Source organism: Amblyomma maculatum, chromosome 5 (assembly GCF_055883805.1).
Source record: "Amblyomma maculatum isolate TAMU_Amacu chromosome 5, ASM5588380v1, whole genome shotgun sequence".
Classification (NCBI taxonomy): Eukaryota; Metazoa; Arthropoda; class Arachnida; order Ixodida; family Ixodidae; genus Amblyomma; species Amblyomma maculatum.
Window position 1 is genome coordinate 162410912 of NC_139348.1, and position 19629 is coordinate 162430540.

Genomic DNA, 19629 nt, shown 5'->3' on the forward strand with positions numbered 1-19629 from the left:
AGTATCGCCAAGTACTCGCAAGGCACCGGCTCAGGTTCATCGAGATCGGATGACCCGGGAGCTCGGCACCGTAGATATCCTCGAGCTACCCGATCCGTCTCTTGATTCCCCGCCTTTCTTGCGTGTTCCGGCACCCATATGATACCGTGTTGTATAGGTCTGATTGCTCCTTCAGCGTATTTTTGTTTCATCACAAGTCTCCTCAAAGATTATGCGCATGGCGGCCTTGTGCACCCTGCCATCTCTAAAATTTCGGTAAGCCATTTGAGAGCAGAACCCTTTTCGTTAACATGCATGTTTCAGCCCCATAGGCCAGTACCGGTAGGATGCAACTGTTATACACTTTCCTCTTGTGTGACACCGGTGAGCTGCTCATAATGTTTGAGTACCTTCCAAATGCGCCCCATCCCAATCTTATTCTCCTAGTTATTTCCCTTTCGTGGCCCGGATCTGCGGTCGCTACCTGTCCTAAGTAGATATATTCGCCTGCTCCTTCCAACGCTTTGTTACCTGTTTTAAACTGATGTTTCTTTCCTGGGCAGTTCAGCATTACCTTAGTCTTTTGTATATTAATCTTTGGGCCTACTTTTCCGCTTCTCCTGTCTAGATAGCTTATCATTAGTTGCACTTGGTCCCCTGAGTTACTTCACAAGGCAATGTCATCAGCGAATCGTGGATTACTAATACATTCTCCATCGATCCTGATACCTAACTTCTCCCATTCCATTCCTTAGACTCTCTAAGCAAGCTGTAAATAGCGCTGGGGAGATCGTGTCTCATTGCCTAACACCTTTCTTATTGGAATTTTATCACTCTTTATGCAGAACTATGGTTGCTGTGCAGCCACCGTAGATATATTTCAGTACTTTCACATATGGCTAACCTACACCCTGATCTCCCAATGCCTGCATGACCGCTGAGGGTTCGACAGAATGAAATTTCTCGTAGTCAATGAATGCTATGTATAGGGGCTGCTTATATTCCGAGCACTTTTCAATCACCTGGTTTATAGTGTGGATATGGTTGATGGCAGAGTATCATTTCCGAAATTCTGCTTGATCCTTTGGTTAATTAAAGTCTAAGGTTGTACTGAACCTATTAGCGATTACCTGGGTAAATACCTTGCACGTAACTGATAGTAAGCTGATTGGTCTGTAATTTTTCAAGTCCTTAGCGTCCCATTTCTTATGAAGCTATCACAACCCCAGTCAGAGAAAGTCTGGCGTTTGAGGGAAACATCAGTATTCTGATTCCGTGGCTCGCGTTTGGGATCCGGCCACTCCTGAGATAGATGACGGGTCGCACAAACACAAGGTAAATAATCTTTATCCGTGCATTTCACAACTCGTAAAAACGCGGTGCTGCCGCAGTCGCGCAGCGCGATTAGAAAACGAAAGTTTCTCGCGTAAGATGAAACTTGGAAAGGGGGGTTTGAGACAGAGAGAGACAGCACGAGTGCGAGAGAGAAGGCACGTGGGGAGAAGGAAGGGAAAGCACGTGGAAAGGAGTCCAGTGTTTCCAGATTTAGGCTGTGCGCGCGGGAAAATTTAACCACCTCATGTAACAACACAATCAGGCTCTCACTGCGCCGAGGTGCGTGGTGGTGGTCGATCCGCTGCTTCATCCAAAGTTGCAAAGTCACAGGTACCAGCCAGTTGAACGCCAGGGACTTCCGACCACTTCCTACCACTGTAGTACCACGGTCACGCGTGGGACATCCCGACGCTGCCAACCAATGTTGTGCCGAAGAGAGTATGGCCCGTAGCTTGGCGGTAACGATAAAACCGGGTAGCCTCAAAGAGATGAACGTCTTTATACATTATATACAGGGCATATTTACAGCAAACTCGGCACGGAGGACTAACACCTAGACACAACTGTAGTCGCACAGCGACGGCCGGCACTCGACGAACGCTCGTGGATGTCTCGGTTTGTTGTGCTTAAATAGCCTGGGAAAGACGTTGGCACTCGAATTGTGAGGCGGCCCGAGAGGTCCAATCAGCCCGCTTCAAATCTGCTGCGGTGCGAATGCGACTCGTCGCCAGGGCATTCCACACGTGACTGGCGATACTTTCGTGAGCAGCACCAAGCTTGCGAAAGGGCGTTAGCAGGAGAAGCTTGACGTTTGCTCGAGCGGGTGACTTGTCCTGGCACAACAGCAGTGCTCTCATTGCTGCTTTTTTTTTCGTTCATCTTACCTTATCTTAGCAGCGTTTATACAGCGTTATGACTGGCGTCATAAAATTTAGCTTTTCCTTTAGCACGTATCTGCCATTCAATTTAAATGCTAGTTTCCTAACGGGATCGAACCGATTACATATATAGCTCAATTGACGTCCCGCCGCGGTGGCTCAATGGTTGTGGCACTACTGGACAGACAGACGCAAGACCTAACAGCTGCCGCGGCGGCCGCTTGTCGATGGAGGCTAAAATCAAGGCACTCTTGTACTGTGCGATGTCAGTGCATGGTGAAATACTTTCCAGGTGGTCGAAATGTTCGGAGACCTCCATTACTGCACTTCTAATAACCTGAGTCGCCTTTGGAAGTTGAAACTCTGCAAAACCTGAAGCTAATTGTACGCCTTAATCACCTCAACATACCACGTCACCTATCACAGTGGGCGCCGTAAAGTCGGAGAATTAGTAAAGGGGGCAGCATGGAAGTACCAGGGAGAGTACATAGGGCATTGCGCTGCTTGTCACGTGGTCGCGAGATCCACAGGAATAGGCGTGGGGTGCGGTCGTCGTGTCAGAGCTCTTCTGATTCATATGCGTAGGTGTTCCTGAGTGTCTCCTGTTGGCTTTTTTGTTCATTCCTCATTCTCATAACCTGACAACGGGAAGGCGTAATAGTAAATGGCAGCCACAAATCGAAAATGTCGCTACTTGATTCCAACATACAATTTTCAGACTTTTCATGCTCAAATGCGATCAGATTTTCTGCTTGCTCATTTCAAACCTTCGCTTACATTACCTTTCTCGTTTTAAAAAAGTTATGAGGGACTTTAGCGACTAAAGTAGTGAAAGGCGAAAGCCTGAGTGTCGCATTCTGCTACTGACACTGACTAGTATATTTATTTATTTATTAAGTAGTCATTAGTTATTTAATAAATAGTCATTAGGTTGGTCGGCAATTAATAAATTATTGATTAGTTATTGGTCATTGGTTGACATATGGTCATATAAGGTACGCATTCGCGCATACTGTGGTGGTGCTCTGTAATTGGTCGAGACCTCCATGCCGTCATTGCGCCTCGGCCAATCAGAGCCGCCGCAAAAGCGGGACACATTTTGTCCATGACAGCGTGAGCCATTAAAGGCTTTCGCATTAAAAATTTTTGCAGGCGTGTCTAAAACATTTTCTGAGTGAAATCACCCTCTTCCAGTTCCCTCCGAATGCCCGGAAGACTGGGCCGACAAGTGCTACACATGGGGCGCGCGCTGTGTCCTGAAAGGAGGCACACCCCAATGCATGCGTAAGTGGCGGCGCTATCTTCCTCTCAAGTTCCCCCGCAACCATTTCATTTCTCGCATCATGCAGCAGTGAATATTTGTACAGCGGCTCCAAAGGTAATTGGACTGCTCTTTGAATGCAACACTAAACGAATCAGTTGAGTCAACTGCATCTAGGAAACGTTTTTTATTTTCCCAAAACAAAACTTTCACTCTGTATGAATGATATGAATAAAAATAATTGAGAGGTTGTGAACTTCAGCGCTCATTTCAGGCAAATCACGTTGTACCGTGCTCATTATTGTATGACTTATTTATGCTTTTTCTAGAACCAAGCGAAAAACTGTCAACATATCAATGTGAGTATTTCTTGCACCAATATGTTTTTCCTGAAAACACGAATAAAATGCGCCGCCAAAAAAACGCATAATTTCAAAGCGTTGCAATGCAGGCTTTTTTGGACACTTTGTCGTTGTGCTTGTTCAAAAAATCTTCCTGCATGGCAGGGAAAATACGAGTTCACCATTTTCTCCGTCATTCAAGTGTGAGTCGACTTAGTAGCGCTCATTCTACTTCCCGGGGTTTCAACATATCATTCCTTAAACTTTCACATTGTTAAAGAGAAGCTGCACCAACTTTAGATTTCGATGATGTTCTAGTGGTAAAATGTAGATAGCTCGCTGTTTAAGCGTGCAAATATCTTGGCTCTAGCATTTGAAACAATGGCGCAATTAGCGATTAAAACCACGACGGCTATCAGGCTTCACCGCACTGCACAGCGACGAATGGTGGACGCATGATGACGTCATTGACGGTGCCGGTACGTTTCCTGCATAAGCACTCTTGGTTTGAAGAAATAAAAACAAGACTGCCGAAAATAAAGGCCTAGAAATGTTGATTAGCACCGTCAGAAAAGGTGCCGCAGGACATGGGCGAAGGCAACGAACATCAGAAATATTACGCGTCCATGACGTTTTCACCAAGTTTCCCCGCAGAACTTTAGTACTGGGAGGAGAAGGTCGAGATGTAATCGTCGATTACGCCATCAGTTTGAACGCTAGCGCAAAAACACCTTGCATGCATTACTTGGAGCCTATGTAGATTTGAATCCTTGAATATCGCGAAATTCCCGAAAAGTGATGCAGCTGCTCTTTAATCAGTCTTTATCGGCAGCTCTTGACGATACTGTATATTTTAATTTCCCTATTCAGTAAAAAAAAAAATGCAGCGTCGCACGCGGCTGAAGTGCAAGTAATGAACTGCATTTTTAAGTACTCTTTATTATCGAGCTTTATTCAGTGCCAAGGAAAGTGAAACATAGTCGAGAAAGCGTATATTCGCATACCTTTTCAGTGTAAACAAGCTGTATAATAACGATGCCCAGTTCTCTAGCGTCTTATATTAGGCCCGAGCTTCATTATGAAATAGTATGCACAATATGGCCCCATTTCTTGATTACCCCATGACTGGCTCTTGTAAAACGATTTGCCAATTTATATATATTTCAGTGCAGATGTACAACGCTCAAAAAAAAGCATGAGAAAAAAATTAACAATTACATTTTTTAAAAGATTACCTTGTACAGAGTTGAACTACCAGTAATGCTGAATTTCCCACATTTTTACAATATTTGCTTTCTTTCATATGGTACCGCAATTTTTCTTGCCATTCCGGGTACTGGTCGAGTGAGCACAAAAGGTGCTCATCTTTGGCTCTGATGCCAACTCGCAAACTAACGACTCCGCAGGCGCAGAAACGAAACAATTGCTGACATCGAAGCACGACTGGCAAATAAAGCGTAGCTTGATAAATTTTGAGGCTCATTCTTCACAAACTGGAGTTTGTTTGCGAACCTCAGTTGTCAGGCTGATTAAAATGTCAGCCTCTTCTCAAAACTAGGAACTACAGCAAATAACCGAATTGAAATACATTTCTGAGAAAACTGAATAATGTAAGTTAAATGAAGTTACCCGCCGCTGAGGTTATTTGGGACGCTTGGCTGCCAATCGTTTAGACAGGGGCGAGACGCAAGGCGCCGGTGAAGTGTGCGATGTCAGTGCGCGTCAGAGAACCTCACGCGGTTGATATCACCGGAGGCGTACAGTGTGGCTTCGCGCATCGTTCATGTCGTTTTGAAAGGTTAAGCCTCATATGTCAGGTATTAGGATGTCACTCCGTACCCTGTTCTACCACGCGATGCTAACCAACATCATGCTATAACATGCGATACAATTTTATGTCCGTTTTAAATAAGCAACGTGCCGTGCGGTCTAAAGGGGTGTCCGTGAGGTTTCCATTACCGTCTCAAGTTTTAACGGAGCTATCACATTTAGCAACTCCTGTCAACTCGTGCGTGCCTTGCGGTCTCGCAACGTCATGCAACTCGCCGGGTTATCAGTTCCTGCTCAGGCCACCTGCCAAGTACAACCTGCAGCCCCAATGGCAACTCCGACGGCCAATTTTCTCCAGATCGAGGCTCCAAATGCTGTCGCTTTAAAACGCTTGGCCGGTACTTTAGGTTATTATATATTCATTAGAGAGATTCGCAGACAAATAATAATAATTCAGACAGTCCAGGCAGAATGGTAGAAGCAGAAGGCTAAAGTTATGTTCAACAGTCTCGGGAAGGAACATGGGTTCACACTATTTAGCGAGGCGCTTAACATGGTAAGGAATACTTAGGACAAGTAGTAGCCGCAGACCACGAAAGGAAAATAACTAGGAGAATCAGACTGGGTTGGAAGTCATAGTTTTGCTAGCAGCTTACCGGTATCACTCCAGAAGAACGTATATAACAGTCACATCTTACCGATACTCGCCTATGGGGCTGAAACGTGGAGGCTAGCAAGAAGGTTCTGCTTCAGTTGAGGAAAACGGAGAGGTTTTCAACTGACTTTAAAGGATGACAGGAAGCGTGCAGAGTGGGTGAGAAAGCAAACTCTAGTTAACGGCACGATAGTCGAAATCAAGACAAAGAAATAGGCGAAGGAAGGCTGACCAACGACCGCTAAGGAAAACAAATTCGACTCCAAGGAAAGGAAATCGAGCAAGGAGCGGCAAAATATTAGGCGGGAGGATGAGATTGAGAATAAGTTTCCTTGGGTCAAGGAATCAAAAAGCGCACGACCGGGTCATACGGAGGGCTAAGGTAGAGGGCTTTGCCCTGCAGTGAATACAGTGTGACTGATGATGATAATTATGCATTTATTATTAGAACGCCTACGCTATAAGAACGTTGCAGTTCTTGAGGCTACATAACTTACCTCCGCCTTCCCGCACTTTCGTGCTTCGAACCAGGCAGCCCGAATGGTTCCACTGGTTGAGTCTGCTGTGTTGCCTATATTCTGAACAGGACATTTTGGTTGGCTTCTTTTTCAGTCTCCAGGTCTTATACTTTGTGTCTTGTTTCACGTCTCCTTTTATTAACGCTAAGCAGGATGTCTATCGCCGTTTAGAGCGAAATGGCTCCCGCAGGCTCTGCACTGGCCTCGGCGATAACTGCCACTTTTGCGTTGATCCAACTGATTCAGATGTGTCGCTTCATCTTCACCTACGCTTTTCGCCGGCTTCTCACTTTTGAATTGACCCAACTCGATGTAACAAATCCGTATGCATGAGCCCGACAGCAGCCAGATAACTTGGAACTGCAGAACGAACGATCGATAGATAACAAAGGCGAGGATGTAAGGGGCGACCATCAAAAAGAAGTAAGGTTAACGGCCGACGCAAAGCGGTTCAAGGCTTTACACCGCAATCTCCACGCGGAGCTTCAGGTAGGCTTTTCCCCCTTTTTCTGGTACTTACAGTTCTTACCGAAAAGTATGGGATGTTCCAGGTAGCCTGGGATAGTATGCCGAAAATCGGAGTAAAAATTATTTGCACCTAAGCTGCAAGACTATAACTGACGTCCTTTGATGTCTGAAGCACATCATTAACACGGCATGCATTAGCCGGAACCTCCCCGGAAATAGCGTTCCAAAGCGTTTTCTCTTCCATTCGTCACGCTTTCAGATTTTTCTCCATGCCGCGAAGAAAACATCAAGAAGTGTGCTTTAGAGAACAAGTCTTGCATACTACCTGATTACCGGCGGCAATGCGGAGGTGAGATAATTATAATACATCGGTGGTAAAAAAAAAAAGAGCTCTACTGTCTCTTTAGGGATGTATAGCTTAATTAAAAAGCACTTATTGGCTTAAGAGTGGCGTAGGCAGGATTTGTAGACAGAAGATGTCCTCACTAACTGCCAATAGCCAATGAAAAACAAAAACACTCTCGCCGCTGGATTTCTAACCCTCGCCAAAGCGAAAAGATCAGCCTCGAGAGCAGATTACTGTCCTCGCAGTCGATCACGCCTCGTGCAAAACAGCAACACACCCTCGTATTGTGCAGTAAATACCGCCGTCATCATAAGTTTTATCTACGCCGCTCTTTCAGTTAACCTCGGAGGTACAAAGTAACCCAGCTCGCCGAGGTTCGCTAGCGTAGTGTCGGGCGAATGCACAGAGCCCGTAATGATATCGCATTGTTGCACCTAAGCAGATTTAAGAGCACCCCTGGAATATTTATTTCACTCCAAATTTGGTCGTCCCTGTACTAAAACAAGAACGGTACATAACAAATCAGACACAGAAGTGGCTTTATTTTCCAAAATGTTCACCCTTGCAGTGGTCACAGAGTGCCCGCACGAGTTTCAACAGAGGTGTTACCAGAGGCGAAAGCACTGCATCCGGATCAATAACGTGCCATTGTGCGAAAGTAAGCTTCCATTTTTTTCTCATTGGGGAGAAGGTTACTTAATTTCGTGTCATTGCATTCATTGCCATCAGTTCAAATGGACAATGTACTTTAAGCTGACAGAGCGTATTGGATGCCTACATTGAGTTGGGTGTGGCTACAAAATGACAGCTTTTTAGTAATAGCTGAGCGTAAGTACTGTGTAAGAAAGCTAGAAGTGGTAACAAAGTTATAAGCCTATTTCACTAAGCTTACAAAGGATGCTTTACGGACAATGCGTTCTGTTCAAGCTTTAAGAAACTACTGCATTGTCAGCTTACGGGCAATTTAAAGGAGAAAACTAGAAACGGAAAACGTGGTATATTGAAATATAGAAAATAAAATTTCGTAATTCGGTTTTGTGGCCGAGAGTTATGTCACAGCAGTGTTCCTTGCCGTTAGGACCCCTCTAGTGACCAAATGCTACTCGAATTTTGGCCTCGTTAGCTGCGACATACTTAAGGTTGCACTAAAGAGCGTTCTGCAAAATTTCGTTTTCGCTTTTATTTTGTTTTCTTAATTACCGTAGTCGTAAATTAAGCACACAGCAGTAAAACTTAGCCTGTGCTCTATGCATTTAAGAGACAGTCTCACCATTCTACGAAGGCCCCTATAGTGTGTGAAGACACCCGAAGTAAACTTTTCGATGTTGGATACGGCGCAATAATAATTCTAGAGGGCACTTTGAACCACTAAAATTACGAGGGGCTTTAGCGAGTAAAGTAGTGAAAGATGAAAGCCTGAGCACCGCCTTCTGCTACGCAACTGGTACTAATTAGCAGTCATTTAAATAATTAACTAGTCATATCTAAATAGTTAATCAGCCATTAAGTAGGTGCCTGATTATTCATTGTTTGGTTAATTAACGATTCACTTAATTAGTTGTTAATTAGTAATTGATTGATTAATCATTGATCATTGATTAGTAACTTATTATTGATTGGCATATAGCCATATAAGGCACGCATTCGCGCATACTGTGCTGGTACTCTGTGATTGGTCGAGACCTCTATGACGTCACCCCGACTCAGCCAATCAGAGCCGCCACAAAACCGGGACACGTTTTGTCGACGACAGCATGAGCCATTAAAGTCGTTTGCCTTAATATATTCATAAAAATTCTGGAAGGCACTTTAGACCACTAAAGTGAGATGATGGTTTGGTTTAGTTTGCGGGGTTTAACGTCCCAAAGCGACTGAGGCTATGAGAGACGCCGTAGTGGAGTACTCCGGAAATTTCGACCACCTGGGGATCTTTAACGTGCACTGACATCGCACAGCACACGGACGCCTCCATCGAAACGAGGCGAAAGCCATTATAGCGCGGTGGATCGTAGCCCTCCACTACGGCACCTCTATATCCCTCTCGTATTTCAATCCCACCTTCATCCCTTCCTTTACGACGTGGTACATGTATCCACGGAGAATTGTGGCAGATATTGCGCCTTTTCTATATTGTAAATCAATTTCAAACGCCGCTGATGCCTGTTGTTGTTGTTGCTGTTGTTGTGGCTGTAGTAAGAAGGAAAAGAAAATTCACGGGCCTGCTACTGGCTCCGTAGCTGAGCCACCTCCGCTGACTCGTGCGAACAGAAGAGAAAATAGAGAAGAAAGAAATAGAAGACGGAGGGAAAGACGCACGGCTCAACAACAGCCGTCGTCCACTACCTACGCGGTGGCGGGTGCAATGACGGCCTACAACAGATAAAAATTCGGTGGCTGGCCAGCCCCCGCCGCAAGCGGCGTTGACTTACCATCCCAGCCCCGTAGGGCCAAGAACTGCCACCCTTCACCACCTACTCACGCCTCCTAGACATCTGGATCTGCTTCTGTTTGCTGTGTGATGCAGCATTCAAGGAAGCGGCAAATGAAAGATGAAAGGCGCCTCACGGACGCCTGGATCGGACGCCCGGTGGGGTCAGCTTCATATATGAATAAATCGCCAAGTCACGTCATTACCTGTCGTGGTGGTACATCACGCGCCCCTTGTCGAATACAACCAGCATTCCATTCAACGCATCAAAGTTCACCGGCGTTCCATAATTCGTTTACAGGAAAGGAAAGGCGCAGTATCTGTCAATCGCGGAATCCCGCTATCATCCGCAGAGGACGTAGGTCTATGCTGTTCACCAGAAAAATCGGAGCTCCTGGTAATGACCAGCAGTAGTGGGAAGATAACTCCAGATATCAAAATTAAAGTCAACGGGGACGAAGTCCCGAAAGTAGATGAAATTAGAATATTAGGTATGATTATCAACCGCAGGGGTAGTAACAAAAGCCTGATTAAGATCAGACGGAGCTCGTAGTCAGAGTATGTAAGAAGACGTCCAACAGAAGGAGTGGTCTCACGGAGGCTAGTAGACTCAGACTCGTACAAGCGAGCAGAATCTGCTACGCGACTCCATTCCTAAATATCAACAAGACCGAAGAACACGAATTAAGCACCATAATTAAGAGATGCACGAAGTGCACTCTAGGACTCCCCATAACTACTTCTAACGACATTCTAGAGAAAATTGGGTTGCATAATGAGTGGAAAGAGCTAGCTGCGGCGGTCAGGCTGTCCCAGAGAGAGCGACTCGCAGGAACGGCGGCGGGTAGACAAATCCTCGACTGGGTAAACCTACTAGCGCCCGGTGAGGGCGAAAGTGTCAGAGAAAGCATAGATCGAGAAATCGAAGCATCTATATGTCTCACCCATACCGAAGAACATGCACCCCGTACACGACGAGGGGAGGAGGAAAAGCAGAGCTACCTCGATAACAAATTGGACAAACTCCCGTCGGGATCGGTCGCCTACACCAATGCAGCGATCGGGAAAGAAGGCGACGTAACCTCGGTCGCCCTATTAGACACTGGGATCGCCATAGGAATCGAAATAAACGGAGATCTACCGCCGGTAGAGGCGGAGGAGATCGCAATAGCCATTGCCATTGCACGACCAGGCGTGAAACACGTCATCAGCGATAGCAAAGCGGCGGTTAGGAATTTTAGCAAGGGTAGAGTCAGCAATCGTGCTGCAAAAATTCTGAACGAGTCGTCTCTCGCCGAAAGCGTGACCATAATCTGGACCCCACCACACGCCGGTCTCGCCGGTAACGAGGCTGCCCACATGCTCGCCCGCTCCTCGCTACCTCGGGGTGCTGCGGACGCCTCCACAACATCTAAAAGCAAAGAATGTTTTTTTACGTTTAGGGATGTAACCGACAACCTAAAGAAAGACCGGAGGATATATTCGCCATCGGATAGATCCCTGAGTAAAAAGGAATCATACGACTGGAGAAGACTCCAAGCTCGAAATTTCTTTTCGCCCCTGTGGAGGAGTTGGACGGGTGCCAGAGGGCGGAAGAGGGACGGTGCAGAAACCGAAATTTGTAAATTTTGCGGCCACGTGGCAACATTACATCACATAATATAGAGATGCGTTCGTGCCCCAGGGCGCAACGCAATTAAAACTAGCGGTGAATGGGAGACCACGCTAAGAAGCTCCGACTGAAAAACTCAGCCGGCCAAGGCTGAAGACCTCTTCTCCTAGACGGGGCCGGGTGTCCTCCGGCCGCGGTGCGACAGACTGCCTCCCCGGACGCCTGCGTGCGGACCCGGAGGTGGCTGCAGCGCCATTTTCGGCGGAAATAACTGTTCTTTCTCCTCTTCCTCACGGTAGTAAAGTGGAATTGTGAAGAGCGTTTAACGATCCGGGGCGTGGCGCAGTCGGTAAAGCCGTGGGCCAAGGGATGGAGGTTCGATTCCTGATGGTAACAGGGTTTGATTTATTTTAACTCTCGCTCTCGAAAACGTGACTCCTCTAACAACATTCTGCTGACGACCTTCTGCCGACAACGATGAGGCATTGCAGGCTTTCGCCTTAAAACCGCTTCAAGTTTGTGCTTCAGACAGCATGTCACAGAAACAAGACTCGATGCGAGTGAACAATGTTCGCAATATCGCTCCGCGTATTATTCCGTCAAAGTACAGCGGCAAGCCACCACGCGATTGCTTGAAACAAACTCAATCCGATGGGTGAGTCCTCCTATACTATGCATTGAGTTAAAAATTTAAACTCGTTTCACGAGCTTAATCCATCAGTCGCGACCACAGTCGCTGCTGGCGCGCTTCAATCGTGGCTCACTTCCACGCTTGGCAAGCTTCTTGGCAATGGGCTAATCTGGCTGCTCGTTATTAAGTGTCTCACCAGCCTGTCTGACACAACTGCGGTCTCTGTCTTTAGCGAGAGTGGCTTCCTCTGCGCCACGCCGCCTCTTTTGTCGCGACGACTGGTGGACTCGCCCGACACTACCCTCGCGGACCTCATTCGCACTCGCCCAGCTCTGTATGGCTTATTTACATAGCTTAAATATTGCAGCGATGCAGATAAGACTAAATTAAGGCGAGCAGAGAGTACATCTGCTAAGAGCATGCAGATAAAGCACGTCACAGACTGCAGAAACAAAGTTCCGATGGACCGACACCAGTGCACAGCCTGAACGGACTAGATGGCGGTGACGGAAGACACGCCGGCGAATGAGGGACGTACGACATATAGGCACTTCAAATGGCCGGGCTAGAGTCAATGCATGTTGAAGCTTCCGTCAAGGGGGTACCCTGAAAAGTGGAGTTGGATATCGGAGCCAGTGTATCAACCATTAGCGAGAGATCCTTCACTGAGCTTTTTCCTTCGGCAATGCTGCAGCCATCGGAGATTCAGTTCAGACGATTTTTCGGAGACACAAACTAGTGGTGGGTTAATTCGCGGTAACCATGTAGCTCGAGGATAGCATGTGTACGCTGCCGTTGTTCGTAGTGAAGGGCCTGTCTTACGCTGTTCAGGAGAAGCTGGCTGAGGAGATTTAAGCTTGGAATCGGTAGCCAGAAGCAGTCAATACCGCGACGTCCGTAGAAGACGCGGTGAGTCAGTTTCATTAACTGCAGAAGGATTGGCCCACCTTTGACGGCGTAACTATTGCCCATATTACCGTGAAAAGGCTGCGAAGCTAAATTATTTTATGCACTGGGTCGTCGGTTTCGCGCTACGAGACAGAGCTGCTGAGAAGATAAAGAAGATGGAACGGGATGGGAACCATTCGTCCTGTGAAACGTCCGAATGGACCACGCTCATCGTTCCCGTAGTTGGCCTGTGCGGCGACTTCAATGTGACAGTCAACCAAAGGATGATACTGGAGTCTTACCCAAATCCCTCCCATAGAGCAAATGCTGACGGGCGAAGTACGTTTACAAAGCTCGAACTGAGAGGTGCGTCCTAGCAGGTTAAGCTTCACGGAGCCTCTCAAAACTTTGTCACCCTCAGCAACCAGCAGGTCTTGCATCAAATCACGCTACTTCCGTTTGCTGTATTGCTAGCCCCGCCTTTGTTACAACGCGAGATGCAGAACCTTGTATACTGTCACGTGGTGGTGACCAGGGTCTATGGCACAAATGAAGAGTCGGCGATTGCAGTGAAGAAACTCTTTATTGGGCTGACTTGCGCCCGCAAAAGAACTAAGCAACTCGGCGGCGGCGATAGTAACAAACGTGCTCGTCGATCGTCGAACAAAGAATGCCATGAATTTACCTTGGAATGCCCGTCGCACTCGTCAACGCTCAATTTAAAGGCTGTTCATAACAATCTAGATAACGTCGCAATTGCTACCAGCACAAGCTGGAACATTGTAGAAAGACACACGAGTGGCCGGAATCTTCGGGACAGATCTCGGTGCATCTTGCGCTACAACGAAACTGATAAAGGTGTGACTCGCGACATCGAGCATTAACAAACAAAGAATACGGAACTCATACACGATCCGGAATCAGAGTGATAAGGCCGTATGCCGGCGGCTGTTAAAAAACAACAAATACAGTTTTGAAGGTTTCGCGGCAATACAATCGTGACCATGTCACAGTATGCTTTGACGACATGCTGGTTACCGCGGCCAACAGCAGCGACCATTGGGCTAATGTGTGCCGATTCCTGGAGCGACCGAGGGGAGCTGGGCTGTGGCTGAAGCTTGCCAAGTGCGAGTTCCTGGTACCTAACGTGGGACATATCTGAGGCATGTCATCAGTACAATTAGTCCCCAGCTGAATACAACCAAGACTAAAGCCATGCTGCCTGCACCAGTGCTCATTTGTTAATTTTGGTAAAATACAAGAGATAACGATACATTTATGTTTTATTATATGTGTTGCACAAGAAGCATCCTTCATATGATAGCAGAACTTGTTTATGCTGATACCGACAGTTAGTCATCTTACAGCTATTGGCACTGGGCCGTACGTAGATTCTCGCCGAAATGAAAAAAGGTGAATTTCAAACACTGATCAAATATTCAGTTTATTTAAAAGACTGAAAATCTTACCAAATTAAAGCCGAGTTGAGCGAACTTTATAAAACCTCTGCACTGTCGCTTAAGACCACTGAATACTCGACAAATTTCAAACTTCTAACTTGTACGCAAGATGAATCATGACATGGGTGTCCAGATGAGGCCAGCACACCAGAAATGATGCCGAAAATTCATAAAAGGATGATGTAAATCCGCCGAATGAATGTATACAAGATAGCTGAAATTTCAAGCATCTCTTCAGAGACAGTTCACAATATTTCTCATGAGAAATTTCAGATGAAGCAGGTCCGCGCACATGGGATTCCGCAATTGCTGACAATCGAACAAGAGGCCATAAGGAGAGGTATCCCGATATAGTATTTATCGATGCTTGCTTCCAATGTCCAGGTCGTTTGGCGTTGATTTGTGACAGGCACGAGGACACCATACACAACAGGGTCTAAACAGCAGTCAAAGCAATGGACTAAGCCTGATGAATGTGCTCCAAAAACGACAAAACTGCTTGTTAAGCGGGAAGCTGATGGCGACTTTCTTTTGGTATTCACGAGGAATACTCTTTGTAGACTACTTACAAAATAGCAAAGCGATAGAAGAACCACATTATGCAACACTCCTAAATCAAGTGAAAGAAAAACTTTTCTTATCAGAGAAAAAAACTCTTATTGCACCAAGACGAGATAGCCTGTTGTAATGGCTAAATTGAACGAGTTCGGTATTGTTCACTCTCTATCGTGAAATGTTCCCGGTCTGTGCTATCTCAGCATTAAAACATCGCTCTTTTGAATTATTTACCTCGGGATATTGCAAATATGCAATATCTCTCAAGAGCGCGGCTTCGATTTCGCACTACCTAGGATCTTAATATCAGTTAATTTTTGCGTATACCGTGAAATGTCGAGCAAGATAGCGCATGAAATTGTGTTTTTTGCGATTTATTGCCAGATATGCATGGCACTACTTCCCTGCGAAATTGTTAATTGGTCATTGCTTGCCTTGCGCAGGACAGCGAAGCAACAACAACAAGCAAAAGGCCTTGCAAGGATAGACCACTTTCAGCTATCATTTCAACGCAGTATTTCATAATGTTTCACATTTGCCTGGCAATTAAAAACCGTGCTCAAGACGCCTAGAGTCAATTTCGCGTCACACCTTCTTCCGTAGTATTACTCATTTCGTGTGGGCCCCGCCGGGGTGGCGCAGTGGTTACGGCGCTCGACTACTGTTCCTAAGGATGCGGGATTGAATCCCGGCCTCGGCGGTCGCTTTTAGATGGAGGCGAAAAGCAAGGCGTCCGTGTGCTGCGCGATGTCAGTGCACGTCAAAGACCCCCAGGTGGTTGAAATTTCCGGATTCCTCCCCTACGGCATTTCTCATAGCCTGAATAGCTTTGGGACGTTAAGCCCCACAAACCAACCAAACCAAACAATCCAACAAACCAAATCATCATTTCTAGTGGGAAGAGGAGGATTTCGATGAAAAGACAAAGGCAATGCTGTCGGAATGTTCTTCCTACTTTTTATTGCAAGGCTTCTTAACGTCATCCCATTCTCACAATTTGAAAACCAATTGCGCAACAGATGCTGCTGGTAAAATGGTGAATGTTCTGTAGAGTGTAAATTTGGGCCTACTTTCTAAACCTTTATTTAGGCAAATATCTCATACTAAGAGACGTTAAATGTGTTTTATATGCTTTTCCAGACACCACGCAAGAAAACTAAGAAATTTGCTCTCTATTTTAGGAACAACTTTGCTTTCGAGAAGGGTTCTGAAAAACGCTAGTCTGTATTTTCTTACATTATTCGCAGAAAAACATAATCACATATTATCCGAACCTATTGAGATTATTTTGGTTAAGGACACCAGTTTATTATGGATGCAACAGGTTACTTTCGTTCCAGAGTTTTGGACCGGCCACTCGTTGGCACAAAATTTGCCAGGACAGTATGTTGTTGGATACACAAAACCTGTCATGCATTGCTATACAATGAAATCAAGCTGAGAAACGTTTTGTGATTACTTGTAATGCAGGTTCAGAAAACGTTTTGCGTGTTAAAAATCTTCACGTTACATCGCCATTATGAAAAAAATGTCATTGGAAATCTTTAAAATTGCTGTACCTGTCAAGTAGCCACAAACTCTCGGCACCAAGCACCTTTCACCTGATCTCCAACTAGCACGCCACTAATAGTAGTGAGATCACAGCAATGAGAACGACGACTGATTCCTGTGCAAACGACCCATGGCTCTCCCAAATCAGCTGCGGTTCGTTCACTTGGCCTTTCCCGTTCTGTGGCTGAATACTTATTACTCATTTGTCGAAGTTTTTGCAGTAAAAACGAACAATAAATCAGATCATTCTGATCCACCAATATTTGTGGTATTAACTACATAGAACTGACAGAATTCTGAAGAGTGTCTGGCACATCACAAGATTTAACAGGATTAGCGCACATGCCTAATGAAAAGAGACTCGCACGTTAACTATAACTTTATGGCTGTGTGCTACATAGGCAGCACAATCACTCACAATCTCTATCGTGTAGTCATTACCAACAGTTGCGTGGCTAATGAACATCACTTATATTCCAAACAGCTATAAACAGAGATCTGGTAACGGCACCACTCACTTACCTGTCTGGATGAAGACACGTCGTAATGCCAGCCGTTCCCAATTTTACATTCACCACTGCAGATAACGCTAAGACATGGCATTAAATTCTTGCTCGTGGAGCCCACTGCTTGGCAGTGACCCAGTAATAAACTGCGTCTCCATCAGTTTTCTATGACAGCTGCTCAAAACAACCAACGTCGCTCGTACCAGCGTAGTAAAGTTTTGGACTTGGGCAGTGCAAGAGCCGGTGAAGTTAGTATGGCAACTTTGGAACCAAACTGAAAACATTATACAGGTTATATACAGATATATACAAGAGTGAAGACAAATCTAAACTAGACCGACAGCTAAAGACAGCAACAAGAAACTCCACCCGTCCGCACAGTCGACCTAGCTGGCACCTCCTGCATCAGCTCTAAAAAATTCTAGAGGGCACTTTGGACCACTAAAATGCGATGAGGCAAAAGGCATTATGATTGGCTGGGAATGGAGGGTGGCCTGGTCCTGGCCCTGATGGGGCTGGGATAGGTAGGTCACCGCTGCTCGCGGTGGGGGCTAGCCTGCCACCGAATTTTTATCTGTTGTAGGCCGTCATTCCACCCGCCACCGCTGCGGTGGTGGACGACGGTTGCCGCGGCGCGCGTCTTTCACTCCCTCTTTTTTTTCTTTCTTCTCTATTTTCTCTAATGTGCACTCGAGGCAGCGGAAGTGTCTCAGCTACAAAGCCAGTAGCAGGCCCGTGTATTTTCTTTGCCTTCTTCTTACAGCCACAACAACAACAACAAAGACATTATAGCTCGATGGATCGTAGCCCTCCACTACGGAACCTCTATCTCCCTCTCTTCTTTCATTCCCACCTTCATCCCTCCCTTTACGGCGTGGTACATGTGTCCGCGGAGAATTGGCAGATCCTGCGCCTTCTCTATCCTGTAAATCAATTTCAAACGCCGCTGATGCCTGTTGCACTAACGCCTCCTAGACATTTGGGTCTGTTTCTATTTGCTGTGTGGTACGGCGTTCGAGGAAGCGGCAAATGAAAGGCGCCGCACGGACACCCGGATCGGACGCCCGGCGGGGTCATCTTCGTCTACGCCTGATGATGATGATGATGATGATGACAACTTTTTTTTCCACCGGATAAGGAGGCCCCCAATTCCCGCCCCCAGCACGCAGGCCTAAGGGACGGGAGCAGAGACCTCCGCGATCAAAAGCAGGCAAAGAGGTCTTGGCTATTCGCGGCTTCTTCCGCCTACGCATGAGTCACCTGGTGACGTCATGACCTGTCGTGACGGTACATCGCGCGCCCCTTATTGCACACAACCAGCATTTCATTGAATTCATCAAAGTTCACCGGCGTTCTATAATTCCTTTACAGGAAATTAAGGCGCAGCATGTCACTCGATGGATGGATGGAATGGATGGAATATAGGAGCGTCCCCTTTGAAACGGGGTGGTAGCAGTGGCTATTATGCTCATTTTTCTCCCTATACCTTAATTATTGATTTAGATTGGTTAACTAAACCATCATTCTATTTATTAAATTTTTGTTTCTACATTACTAATTTTGTCACTTCTCTACTTTTAAGCCACCAATCTTCCAGTCGTTTTTTGCTAGTTCCACCGCCGGTTTATTCACCCGGCCACTGGTATCTCTAAACCCCAGAACTTCAGGAACAGTGACTGCGCCTGCATCAACTTCCGGATAGATACCATTACATTCGAGTATAATATGGACAATTGTTTCACTGAAGTTACCACATACAGCACATGCGTCATCTTCATTGTTAAATTTCTTTTTGTAGCTGAGTGTTCTAAGGCACCCTGATCTAGCTTCAAAAGTAGGGCACTGCCTGACTCGCGGAAGGCAAGAAGCGCCGCCCGGCGGCGTTGGAGCGCACTCGTTCCTGCTTGGTCCTCATAGCTGACGGCAGATGGGTGACGTCACATCCTTGACGCTACCCTAATTGAGTGACAACTATTTTAGTCCTTGATACTTTCAAATTGCGCGCCAATCGCACTATCTGTGACTCGCGGAGGTAGACAAGCGGAATTATGAAGAACGTTTCACGACCCTGGGCGTGGCACAGCGGTGGAACGCTCGGCTAGAGATCCAAGGGATGGAGTCTCGATTCCCGGATGGAGACTAATTTTCTTCTCTTTTTAATAAGGAGTCGCACACCTCTTAAGCGTTGCTAGGCAACGCCGGCACAGCTTGGCGAGAGGGCTGCGTAGCTGGCCTTGGCTGTAACGTCACGCGCATGCGCAGAACTAGGCTATGTGGGGACACGCGAAACGGCGGTCTGACACGGGTAGTGAAGCGAATGAATGAATGAAAACTTTATTTCCACCGAAAAGGAGCCCTTCATCTCCCGCCCCCGGCACGCAGGCCGGGTAGCGGGTCAGGAGGGCCCCGCAGGCTGAGGTCAGGTGAGGTTACAAGCACTCTTCACG

At 46.5% G+C, this 19629-nt stretch overlaps 1 protein-coding gene across 1 annotated transcript in view; it reads left to right on the forward strand.

Annotated features, from left to right (window-relative positions):
- Positions 1–19629, forward strand: part of LOC146190163 (uncharacterized) — a 94566-nt gene that overhangs the window by 64047 nt on the left and 10890 nt on the right. Inside the window, exons 4-7 of the mRNA XM_084605428.1 lie at positions 3387–3476; positions 3783–3812; positions 7465–7554; positions 8120–8209. Coding sequence (XP_084461554.1) covers positions 3387–3476; positions 3783–3812; positions 7465–7554; positions 8120–8209 — 300 coding nt within the window. The remainder of the gene's footprint in view (positions 1–3386; positions 3477–3782; positions 3813–7464; positions 7555–8119; positions 8210–19629) is intronic.